The 12,226-nt window shown below is 41.8% G+C and overlaps 1 protein-coding gene across 1 annotated transcript; it reads left to right on the top strand.

Annotated features, from left to right (window-relative positions):
- The first annotated feature begins 10,888 nt into the window (after positions 1-10,888).
- LOC135194590 (uncharacterized) lies at positions 10,889-11,986 on the top strand. Its single transcript, XM_064220201.1, has 2 exons — positions 10,889-11,431; positions 11,858-11,986. The coding sequence occupies exons 1-2, from the start codon at positions 10,889-10,891 to the stop codon at positions 11,984-11,986; spliced, it is 672 nt and encodes a 223-aa protein (XP_064076271.1).
- The last annotated feature ends 240 nt before the right edge of the window (positions 11,987-12,226 follow it).

Below are 12,226 nucleotides of genomic sequence, written 5' to 3'. Positions count from 1 at the left end.
ATAACCTGGTAGCCATCCGGATGGGAAGTCAGCAAAAGATCCAACAAGGAAGGTATATGATCCTCCACGTCCGGTATTCGCGTTGGCGAGGTAACCAGTTGTGTCAAATCGTATGCTAAAGCGAAGTCGAGAACAGATCTACCCGCGTGATCGGTAGTGCATGATCCAAGCCATTCGGCATGGTGGGCATTAAAATCGCCAAGAATTACGATCTCTGCGGATGGGATCTGCTGCAGCACGGAATCTGTAGCCACTTGGACGTGCTCAACTAGTCGGTCGGTTTCGGCATTACCGCTATGGGACCTATAAAGGCACGCGTAGATTCGCGGATGGTCGTCGCAGTCTACACGGAGCCAGATAATCGATAGGTCCTGCCCTTCAAGGCTGTCGAGGCGTCGAGAGCAGATATCATCTCCGACGTAAACGCACACCCCAGCTCGTGGTACAAAGGAATGTTCCAATTTGTACCCAGGGTAAGAAAGAAATGTCGTATCGGCAGGAGAGGATATCTGGGTCTCGGTAAGAAAGAGCAAGGCCGGCTTCGCCGTCTCTAGGTGAAAGTGAACGGCGTTCGAGTTGGAGTTGAGTCCCCTTATGTTGCAGAAGTCCACAGTGTAGGTGGTAGGGGTTGCCTTATGATGCCTGCTCCGCTTGCCCCGAACAGTGGCGAGCGCAAAATTGCCCCCCCCAGAATTCGGAGGGCAGCCTAGGCATCCCTGCTCAGGTGGTGTACGTCCTGAGCATGGATGCCCAGAGAGGGATTCTCCACCGCAGTCGCTGATGGTACCCTCCTGGGGTAATGAAACCAAATTCTGCACAACCATTATGTTTTGGGGGGAGGGGGATCGTGCCTCCGGGACTCTCACATACCGGACGAAACGCGGTAGCATAGCTACCACTTTACGCCGATTTTGAGTGAGTGGTACTTCCCCGGGCGTGCCGGCCTATTCGGCTGCATCCCAAAGGTATGCAGTGTGGCACTACCACTAGAAAAAGTACCGACGACGACGTAGTTTCCCGACCCCACCACTATGTAGCCCGAGCCCCTCTCGATGACTGAGAGGGTGGGCCCCGTTCCGCTCCTCGTGAGGACCGCCACGGTGTCGTCCGAGTCCCCCAGCCAGTGAGGTAGGGGAGGGACGAAATAGGGCTCGCAGGCCACCGCCAGGTCTACCTGCCACTCCGCCATGGACTGCAGCAAAAGGTCCTGCGCTCCGGCGGAGTGGTTGACGTTCGTTTGGAGGAAGCTCAGTTGTTCTGGCATTCTTGTGTCGGTCGAGCTTCCTTCGTAGCCTGGCGGCTTTCCTCGCGCGGGGCGGTCTTGGCTCCTAGAACCGCCTTAGCCGTCGTGATGGGGGGGGTGCAGTCCCTCGCCCCCATCAGATGCCCGGAGGACTTGCCGGCCTCCGCGCAGACCGCGCAGCGCATTTTGGCCGTGCATACCGTCGACTTGTGACCGTCCGAGCCACAGCGGTAGCACAGGCCACCCCTCTCCGCCTTCGACGGGCAGAGCGCCCTCGTATGGCCAAGGCCCATACACTTGTAGCAGCGCATAGGGCGCTGCTCCACGACGGCCACCTTGGCCGAGCTCCACTCGACGAGGAGGCGACCGGCAGCGGCCAGCTTCTTCGCTGCCGTGAGGGGGCAGGTGACGCGGACCATCCCCATATAGCCGGGTCCGCGCTGCATCACGCCGCACTTCACCGACTCGGCGGAGCAGTCACCTGCACGCGCGATCGCCGCGGCCAGTTTCTCCGAGGTGACGGAGTCGTCGAGCCCCGTCACCTTCAGGTCGGCCTTCTTGACTGGCCGCACTACGTCTGCGACCCCGTCGAGCGCTGTGCGGAGCTTCTCCGCCAACCTCTCGGCCTGCTCCGCTTGGGCTCTCGGCAATTCGAGAACCCTGGCCCCGGTCGCCGTGCATCGCACCTTCAGCCCACCGCTGATCTCGAGGACCTGAAGCTTGACACTTTGTTCCGCTCTCTCTAGGACCTGCGCGTAGGTGACACCCTTCCCTACTGCTTCCGGCTGCAACGTGAGAACGATTTCAGCCGAGCGAGGGGTAGCCAGTTTCGGCTTGGCTGGCTGGGGCGTTTTCGGCGGCGCCTTTGCGGCCGAAGCGTCGACGGAAGGGATGGTCTTGCTCCCCTTCCTGCCCTTCTGCACCACCATGGACCAGGACGGCTCCTGGTTTGGTGGTGGTTGTTTCGTCGCCGGTGCGACCGGAGCGCTCACCGGAGCACATGAAGGGCCTGCGGTTGGCGATTGTGCCGCTGGTGGGGCCGTCTTGCTGGCCGTCTTCGTTTTCGCCGACTGGCGGGCCGCCGACGCGTGAGACGGAGCCACCTCCTGCAGCTTATCGTCTGCGAGGGGAGGTCGCTGTGGCCTAGCAGGAGGGAGGCGTTCCTCGATGTCCGCCAGTTGGGCCTTTATTGCGACGCCGATAGACGCAGCGATGAATTCCTTCATCTCTTTCATCGCCGCTGCGTCTCGCGAGAAGTTGGAGGAGGTAGCCTCGTTCGCCACTGCCGCCGTGGTACGCATCTCCGCGTACTCACGGCGGTGGGCCTTTAGCTCCGCTTTGAGGGAGTCGATCTCCCTGCGCAAGCGACCGTTATCCGCACGGAGGTTACGGGCTTCGTCGGCCAGCACAAATTTTCGGTTTTTAGCCGATAACTCCCGAACGGAGAGGCCGATCCGGGAGATTGAAAAGTCAACGGATGCAGGGCAGAGGGCCCCACAATCGCGTCGAACACGGTAAAAGATTAAAATAAAAATAAAAAGATATAAAAAAAAAACTTAAAAATAGCTTAAAAACAGGCAAAACCGGGAGATATAAGTAGGTGAAATATGACAAAATAATTTTAGTAGCGAGAACTAATTGAGGTATTTTTTTCAGAATTTTAGAACCAGAAATAGAGAAAAAATTTTGAAAAACGTCCTTACACACCTTAGCGCCCCAAGATAACCTCACCTGCCCGTGGTGCATCCTGCCGACCAGCAAACAAGGCTCGGGCGAACGACTAATGGCGGTATAACATAAAAAAAATAAGCGTAGCTAAATACCACAGGCCGGTGACGGGCAGCAGCGTCACCCTGACTCGCATCTAGTATAAGGTTGAGATTGGAGATCGAAATAAAACATGTTGGATGCTCAAATGATACTGACTGACTGTGTATTTGTTGTTCTAATTTATACGTTACCTACATGCTTGTACATAACACACTACACCTCCCATCGAGGGGGAAAAAAAAAATAGTACGAATAGTACACTTTTTTTTTACATATATAAATGGTTAACATATATGTATGTAAATATTAATTTGTTCACATTACAATTACGTATGTTATATATACGTATAATTAATGCAGGTTTACGATTACAATTGCATTATTATTATTATTTTACCACTATGAATGGAGAATGAAAAAAAAACACATTAAGCTATAAAATGATTAGGTGCATATCCCATTACAATACATTCATCGTGCAATAATAACAAGATGATTCACTAATTCTAAACGTTTATTAACTTACATAGAGTTCTATCTTTATGTTATTCGTAATAAGGCTTAGTTCTATTCTTATGAATAACGTCTAATTTTCCATTAATTTCGATCTCTACATTCGGTGAAATATCTCTAATTACAGTGTAAGGTCCAGAATAAAGGTTTGATAATTTATTACCAGTTTCATTTTTAATGAGGATTTTATCATTAGGCTTGTACTTTATAGTATTTGCATAAGTATCATATTTTACTTTTCTTCTAAGCTTACTATTAATTAAATTCTTGCGCGCCTCTGTTTGCGATGCTTGCAACCTATATTTGAGTTCTAGAGGATAATTGTCATGATTATATAATGGTTCTACAGATTTTGTAAGGTTACTAGGTAAACAACATTTTTTTCCCAAAAACTAGTTCGAACGGCGTAAACTGGGTAGAGGTGTGAACAGTCGTATTATATGCAAAACACCAAAACGGCAGCCAATAACTCCACGTTTCGGGTTTTTGTTCTACATTAATTCTAAAAAACGAATTTAAGTTTTTATGTGAATTTTCCAGTGAGCCAATACTATGATGATTATACGCTGTGGAATTTAATTTAGAAATATTTAAAAGTTTACATACCTCTTTAAAAGTGTCGGACATGAACTCCGTACCTCTGTCTGTTGCTATCTCTTTCGGGATTCCATACCTTAGAACAAAATCCGTTACAAAAGCTTGAGCTACTTCGTTTGATGATTTTGACGTCAGAGGCATCGCGCATACATATTTTGACAATTCGCATTGTAACGTGAGAATGTAAGTGTAATTATCATTATCCCTATCGAGTGGACCTACTAAGTCTAAAAACACCTTTTTAAACGCAGTATTTGCAGTAGAGGTGATTGTCATTGGTTCTTTCAATGTAATCGTATATTTTTCTTTTTGGCACTTAGGACATTTATTCACGAACTTGGCCACATCTTTTTCAATGCCTGGCCAAAAATAATATTTTTTAATATTATTTATCATTCTTCTAATGCCCGCGTGGCCACTCGTGGGCAATAGATGAAAATCGTTTAGTATTACTTTTCTATCGTCAATATTTTCTATACGCTCAACGTCTTTTAAAATACACAAGCGAGGGCCCTCCCACTTTTTATTATTTTTAATCTCGCTCACTAATTTCTCTACAAATATACTGTTACTTTTATTCTTTAATACGTATATTTCGTCGATCGACATTTTTTTACAAACGATACTCAACTCTCTCACAAATTCGGCTCGCGTAATTTGAGATTGAGAAGATGAGTTTATAAACAAATCAAAGTGAGCTTTATCATATGAAAAAATATTGTTCTCATAATAAATATTATTTTTTCTCCGTAATATATTTAAATTACGTTTATCTATAAATTGTAATTCTATGGCATTTTTGGGTTTAGTATAAGTTTCGACCACACATGGTTGTTAGTACACATGTGCCTAGTGTTGTCGGTTTCATTAATGTCAGCTTGAGACTTTGTGTCCATTCCATTCATATCGTTCATTCTTCGCTTCTGAGCACGCGTCATCACAAGTACACATTCATTCATCTCTTTCAATTATTTTGAAGTCACAATCACACGAGATAATGCATCTGCAGCTGCATTCTCTTTGCCTTTCACATATTCAATTACATAATCATATTCTTCTAGTACGAGTCTAAATTTTAGTAATCGACTAGATCTTTCATATTAAATAAATAAATAAGGGGCTTATGATCCGTGATAATTTTAAAGGTTCGGCCGTACAAATAAGGTCTAAAATGCTTTACTGCCCAAACAATTGCTAATAATTATTTTTCTATTGTAGGATATTGTCTCTCAGCCTTGTTAAGAGTCCTACTGGCAAAAGCGACAGGTCGTCCGTCTGAATTAGATAAAATAGCTCCTATCGCGTGACCCGACGCATCTGTTTGAACTATAAATTGATTTTTATTGGATAAATCGGGATATTGAAGAACTGGTGGGGACATAATACATTTTCTTAAAGTTTCAAATGATTCTTGACAATTTTTATTCCAGTTAAATTTTACATTTTTACGACATAATAAATTTAAAGGATACGCTATTTCTGCAAAGTTAGGTATAAATTTTCTATAATAATTTGCTAACGCTACAAATCTCCGAGTGTCGTCAACATTTTGAGGAACTGGATAATTGCTAATTATACTAATTTTTTCTGGATCTGGTAGAACTCCTTCGTTTGACACAATGTGCCCTAAATAAAGTAACTGTTTTTTAAGAAAATCGCACTTTAATGGATTTAATTTTAACTTAAATTTACGAATTCTTTCAAAGACTTCAATTAAATTTTTGTTATGGTCTTCTAAATTTCTTCCCATAATGATAAGACCGTCAAGGTAACATAGACATTTATCATATGTGAGTCCTGCCATTGCCATGGTCATCATGCGAGAAAAAGAACTAGGGCTAGTTTTGAGTCCCATGGGCATTCTAGTCATTTGATATTGACCAGAACAAAATGCGGTGTACTGTCTACTGGACTTTTCTAGTTCTACATTATAAAATCCTTGATTTAAATCTAGATGAGAAAAATAAATGCACCCTGATAATGAGTCTAGAATTTCAGTTATATTTGGAAGAGGGAACTTATCCCCTACAATGCAGTTATTGAGTTTTCGGTAATCTATGACTAATCGCCATTTCTTTTCTCCATCTGAGCGTTTGGGTACCAAAAGGACCGGACTACTCCATTCACTATTGCATGGCTCTATAATACCTTCTTCAAGTAAATTACTAATTTGTTTATTAATTTCTCCCTTTTGTGAATGTGTGAGTCGATAAGGCTTGGAGTATACTGGTGCTGTATTAGGTTTTAACGTAATAGAATGCTTATACAATGAAGTTGTAGTTAATTTATCCCCTTGAATATAGAAAATATCGTTATATTTAGCACATATGGATAAGATACTACTTTTTTCCTCTTTATTTAAATGATCTAGTTATAAAATAGACAATAATGTTCTTACTCTTTCTGAACTGCCTGAAGTTTTAGTAGAGTTTTCAAAAGAACAAACATCAAAATCACTAGCCGAAAAAATAACAGGTTTAAAGTCATCATATTTTATTTGTAAATCTTGTTCAGTAGTATTCAAGATACGTATAGGTATTTGTCCATCTCTAGGTTTAACAAGAGTACTAGCAATAAAAATTCCGTTTTGTATTTCAGATGCATTGACAACACATTCTTCAGTCATATTAGTGTAAATAAAATGTATGGACTCAGATCGCGCTGGTATATTTAACATGTTATTACCCACCTTTATAGGAATATCCATCTTAACACCTAGGTTCCATAATGTTAAAGTATAAGTATTAAAGTTCAATATCGCGTCATATTTAATAAAAAAATCATGTCCCAGTATGCCACTAGCCATACAAGGCAATGTATCAAATACATAGATCTAGATAAACATATCCAATAGCGTTGATTTTGCCACCAAGACCGCTGACTACGAGATTCTCTTTATGGAGTGGAATGTTTTGATCAATTATTTGTTTATACTTTACGGCGGATATTGAAGCGCCAGTGTCGAGTAACAAGTTATATGAATGATTGTTAATTGTAGTTATTGTTATATGACAAGTATTATTGCAAGATAATATTAAATTTTTAGTCACGTAAAAATTCATCAGGGTTATCAAAATTAGGGTTTTTATTATCCGATTTTGTCAAAATATGCATGGTTTGCGGTTTACCAGACGTTTGGTTCCTGTTATAATAATGATTATTATTAAAAGACTTACCTCTATTGCTATGTGGTCTCGAAGTCCTTTGGAAATTACCTCGTCGCGACGCTTGTCCCGCGTTTCGTCCTCTGGGAGAATTTTGTGCCTGGTAATGAAAATTCATACCTCGTCCACGCCAATTTCCAGATTGTCCAGCATTAAAATTTCTACGACCTCTGTAATTATAATATTGATTGTAATTTTTGTAATTATTATGGCGCATAGTTAAAATATCTCCGGATTGAGCAGATGAGGAGTCCTCGTCCAGGGCGGCCTGTACCGCATCATTCAAGGATGAGTAGTTTCTAGCTGTGACAATAGTTCCGATACGACGATTTCTAAGTCCGTCGGCAAAATTTTAATAGCTTGTTTCTCATTTCTGGGTTTTAAAACTTTATAATCAGATTCATTTCCGTCAGACTGAGAAATCGTTAAGTCCACAAACATATTTGTTATTTGCCTACCATACTCTTCAATTGAGAGGTTATTTTGCTTAAAATTGTTAAGCTTTGCCTGGATAGCGGGCGCTGACTTTTTAGGTAGTAAATTTGACCTTATAGCCTTAATTAAGCTATCGATACTATCATAATTACTTTCTAATTTTAATTTTGCATTTTGTGAAAGACGGTTTTTAAGTACAAAATGAATTAATTTTTTCTGGGAATCAGAATCGAGTTCTAGCGTGTAATATTCTATACTGTCAATAAGCTGTTTAACGCTGACCTCATCATCAGATGCGACTGGTAATAAATTCATAGCAATCTTAAGATCAAATTTAGCCATTGTTTCGTTTGTTTCTACTGAAGACGAACTACACAAATCTATAATTTTTTCATACAATTCGAAAAAATCGGAACTTATTCTTTCTATATGTAAACTTTCGTCAACTTTAAATTTATCAGACAATTTATTTAAATGTTCTAGAGTCAAATTAAATCTAGCAACAAAATTATCGGCCTCTTTAATCTTTCTTATAATTATTTCACCTTTTCTTCTACTTGATCCAATTTTTACTAAATATGTTTTTATATTAAAAAGTTCATCATATATTTTTTGTAAATCCTCATACATTACTATTAATTTTTACCTGTAATAAACTACATTACAAATTGATTAGTACAATAATGCTATAGAGTATAACTGCTAAAAAAACACCATTTGTCGTATCTCCACGATTCGAGAACATTCCGTTAGCCGCCACAGCTAGTATCGGAAAACTTGGCGTCGATGTTTCGAGCCTCGTTCAGTTCCGCGGTCAATTGGAAGGCAAAGCCAAATTGGCATCAAAAAAGCTCGGTGTGCTCAGCAAGGCAAGACAGTATTTCACGTCGGCCCATCGTCTAAGACTATACAAGGCTCAAATTCGGCCTCACATGGAATACTGCTCTCACCTCTGGGCGGGTGCTCCCCAGTACCAGCTCCTTCCATTTGACCGTATCCAACGTAGAGCGGCTCGAATTATCGACGATCAAGCCCTTTCCGATCTGCTTGATCCTTTGGCTTTGCGTAGAGATGTTGGATCGCTCTGCATCTTCTACAGAATCTATCACGGGGAATGTTCCGAGGAATTGTTCGGATTAATCCCGGCTGCTGAATTTCACCTTCGGACATCTCAGCAAAATTCCAAATATCACCCACACCACCTAGATGTCCGAAAATCCACAACAGCGCGATTTTTAAGACATTTTCTGCCTCGCACAACCACACTGTGCAACCAGCTTTCGCCGACGGTTTTTCCGAACCGATACAACTTGGGAACCTTCAAGAAAAGAGCGCACTCTTTCCTGAAAGGCCGGCAACGCACCTGCAAGCCCCCCGGTGTTGCAGATGTCCATGGGCGGTGGTAGTCACTTTCCATCAGGTGAGCCTCCTGCTCGTTTGCCACCTATGACATAAAAAAAAAAAAAAAAAAAATTCAAAATATCTTGATAACTAGGTAATCACAGTCAGGCACAGTCACTTGTACATGTATGAAAAGAAAATGTTTATGTGGTAATAAAGAAGTTACTTCACTCCCTTGGATTCCTGGTTTTCCATTTGATTTTTCCGATAGATGCACTCTTCACAAGTAGTCGTAGCACCACGTCGAGTTCTGGATTCGTTCATGGAACGCCGGAAAATATGTCTGCTTATTTGTTCACGCATCCACGTTTCATGACATCTCTTGTATAATTTATATAAAATGTAAAGGACGCCAAGAAAAACGATGCTGCATATTAATAAAAGAACGATGCTGATAGTAGATATATGCCACGTAATTTCTTCAATAGACGCTGTGTTTTGTGCTCCGTTCTGATTTATGAAAATATCTTCTTTTTCCACTTTAGACTGGCACATTATTAATTTGGTATGATGTATTTTAAATATTGAATTTCGTTTATTGTAGGTTCTGGAATATTCCACACTCGCTAAGAATATGATCCGCGAGGCTGAACCCGCAGGGTCGCCATATAAGGTTGAGATTGGAGATCGAAATAAAACATGTTGGATGCTCAAATGATACTGACTGACTGTGTATTTGTTGTTCTAATTTATACGTTACATACATGCTTGTATATAACACACTACAAGATTAGACGACGTGGCAGAGTTGGCCGACAAAATTAGCGAGGTAACACCTTTTTCTAATCAGGTTGCTAGTACTTCTGCTTCAGATTTTGATACTTTCATCAAGAGGATGGAAGAATTAATTTCTACCCGCGTTCGTACGGAGATCAGCCAGCAAACCGAAAGGTTTGTCTGGCCCTCCGTGCGGAAAGATTGCCGTATCTGGGTTCAGACATGTGAGAAATGCTCAAAAGTACAGCGACACACATCTACACCTTTAGGAACGTTTAATCTTACTGGCTCAAGATTTTCACAAGTCCACATAGACCTGATTGGACCACTACCACCATCAGCAGACTTTAAGTATTGTCTCACGGCCATTGATAGATTTACTCGTTGGCCTGAGGTCATACCTCTGTACGATATAACAGCTGAATCGGTAGCGAAAGCCTTCTACGACTCTTGGATCGCTCGATTTGGTTGCCCGCAGATAGTAACCACAGACCAGGGCTGTCGGTTTAATTCTAAATTGTTCAAGTCACTTACAGATTTATGTGGTATTCAGTTGAAACACACTTGTGCCTATCATCCAGCAGCCAACGGTATGATTGAATGACTGCATCGTACCCTGAAGGCAGCCATCATGGCTCATGAAACCAACTGCTGGACAGACATTCTACCAAGCGTTCTCTTAGGCATCAGGTCAGCTTGGAAGGAAGATCTTCAATGTTCTGCTGCCGAAATGGTATATGGTAAGCCTGTGTCTACGTATTATCTTTTATTAATGTAAGCAAAAATCACTGTCCATAATGGCACCTAGAAACAAGTCGATATTCGATATGCTACATTGTCAATTAATACATTATTATATGTTCTGTCGCCAGTCGCCATTCTAACTTCGCACTGTAATATCGTCGTAACAATTAAATATTGTAAATTATATTACAATACATACATTATCTATACTCAATTGCCTTTCATTACATCACCACGAGACATAAAGGCAAATTGGTGACCCCGACGTGATTCAGTCAGTTTATACGAAATTATAAGTGATAAAATGACCAGTGAAAATAGAACACCATCAGACAGCACAGCATCCGAGTTAGCAACAGTCACAGTGTCATCAAGAATCCCTGAGTTTTGGTGCGATCAAGCTCGCTTATGGTTTGTGCAATGTGAAGTAATATTAACACCTCAAAAACTAAGCGACGAAGCGAAGTTCAACTTAGTCGTCACGAAGCTGGGAAAAGACCTAATACAACAAGTCAGCGACATTCTACTTCAGCAACCCCAAACGAAGAAATATGACACCCTAAAATCGAGATTATTAGCAGTGTTCGAAGAATCAGAAAATCGTCAACTCCAAAAACTTTTGTGTGAAATCGACCTTGGCGATGAGAAACCATCTCAACTTTTGAGACGCATGCGAGATTTAGCCAGGGGGAAAATTCCCGACGAAACGCTGAGTATCATGTGGCAAGGTCATTTGCCAGCCGCAGTACGCTCCGTCCTTGCCGTCACTGATGTAAAAGATTTGGAAAATTTGGCTACTATTGCAGACAAAATTATGGAAAATACAAGGCCTATTCAAATAGCGGAGGTTAGTAGTAAACCGTCGACGTCAGCTGATAACCTTTCCGTCTTGCAAGCACAAGTGGCTCAGTTATCTTTACAAGTGATGAAATTGCAGAACATTCAAAGATTTCAACACAAAGAACGAAATTATAATATTCATAATCGCTACCGATCAAAATCCCGTAATATGATACGACGTAAGTCACGGAGCGCCGATGATCTTTGCTACTATCATGCGCGATTTCGCTTAAAGCCGCTAAATACCATGCAATTTTGAATGCATATTTACATAATACAAAACGTAACGATAGAACCCCAATCACATGGAGCAAAGACGCTGAAGAGGCATTTGAATTGTGTAAAAATAATTTAAAAGAGGCCGTTTTGCTGTCGCACCCTGTTTCCGGAGCACCTTTAGCTATTATGACTGACGCATCCAACACGTACGCAGGCGCTGTTCTTCAACAAAAAATTGGCCAAAAATGGAAACCGCTATCCTTCTTTTCCTGCAAATTTAGCGAAGCTCAGCAACGTTATAGTTCTTACGACCGGGAGCTACTATCTATATACATGGCTGTAAAACATTTTAAGTACATGATTGAAGGTCAACAAGTGACCGTATTTACGGATCATAAGCCGCTCGTGTACGCCTTACACAAAAAAGCTACGAGTAGCACCGATACACCTAGACGCCTACGACACCTGGATTTCATAAGTCAGTTTTGTAAATCAATAGAGTACATTCAAGGCTCGCAAAATATCGTGGCGGATAACTTATCAAGAATCGAACAGATAGACATGCCTTCGCCAATCGACTATA

This window comes from Vanessa tameamea, chromosome W, assembly GCF_037043105.1.
Source record: "Vanessa tameamea isolate UH-Manoa-2023 chromosome W, ilVanTame1 primary haplotype, whole genome shotgun sequence".
NCBI classification, from domain to species: Eukaryota; Metazoa; Arthropoda; class Insecta; order Lepidoptera; family Nymphalidae; genus Vanessa; species Vanessa tameamea.
Note: the sequence above shows the minus strand (reverse complement) of the source record. Positions and strands in the feature narration are given on the sequence as shown.

Coding starts and splice junctions, on each gene's coding strand:
- LOC135194590 (XM_064220201.1), top strand. CDS start 10,889: ATGACCAGTGAAAATAGAACACCATCAGACAGCACAGCATCCGAGTTA. Junction 11,432..11,857: donor GGCCTATTCAAATAGCGGAG/GTTAGTAGTAAA, acceptor ACACGTACGCAG/GCGCTGTTCTTCAACAAAAA.